The sequence below is a fragment of the Otolemur garnettii genome, unplaced genomic scaffold, assembly GCF_000181295.1.
Source record: "Otolemur garnettii isolate 467f Iridium unplaced genomic scaffold, OtoGar3 scaffold00338, whole genome shotgun sequence".
Classification (NCBI taxonomy): domain Eukaryota; kingdom Metazoa; phylum Chordata; class Mammalia; order Primates; family Galagidae; genus Otolemur; species Otolemur garnettii.
This window is the reverse complement of record NW_003852733.1, coordinates 38431-38819: the sequence shown is the minus strand read 5'-3', so window position 1 is coordinate 38819 and position 389 is coordinate 38431. Positions and strand designations below refer to the sequence as shown.

Below are 389 nucleotides of genomic sequence, written 5' to 3'. Positions count from 1 at the left end.
TGTGCAACTTACTCGTCATCAGAGAATTCATACTGGAGAGAAACCCTACAAATGCAAAGAATGTGGCAAAGCTTTTAACTGTAATTCAGGTCTCACTGAGCACCAGAGAATTCATACTGGAGAAAAACCCTACAAATGTAAAGTATGCAGTAAAGCTTTTAGTCATTACTCAGGTGTTATTCAGCATTGGAAAATTCATACTGAAGAAAAACCTTACAAATGTAATGAATGTGGCAAAGCCTTTAACCGTAGTTATCGTCTTACTCAACATCAGAGAATTCATACTGGAGAGAAACCATACAGATGTAAAGCATGCAGTAAATCTTTTTTTTTATTCTTCAAGTCTTGTTACGCATCAGAAAACTCATACTGGAGAGAAACCGTACAAA

The 389-nt window shown here is 36.0% G+C and overlaps 1 protein-coding gene across 1 annotated transcript in view; it reads left to right on the top strand.

The window, feature by feature from the left end:
• The window catches only part of LOC111722737 (zinc finger protein 2 homolog), a 63096-nt gene that overhangs the window by 53367 nt on the left and 9340 nt on the right, over positions 1 to 389 (top strand). Inside the window, 1 exon segment of the mRNA XM_023509078.1 lies at positions 8 to 382. Coding sequence (XP_023364846.1) covers positions 8 to 382 — 375 coding nt within the window.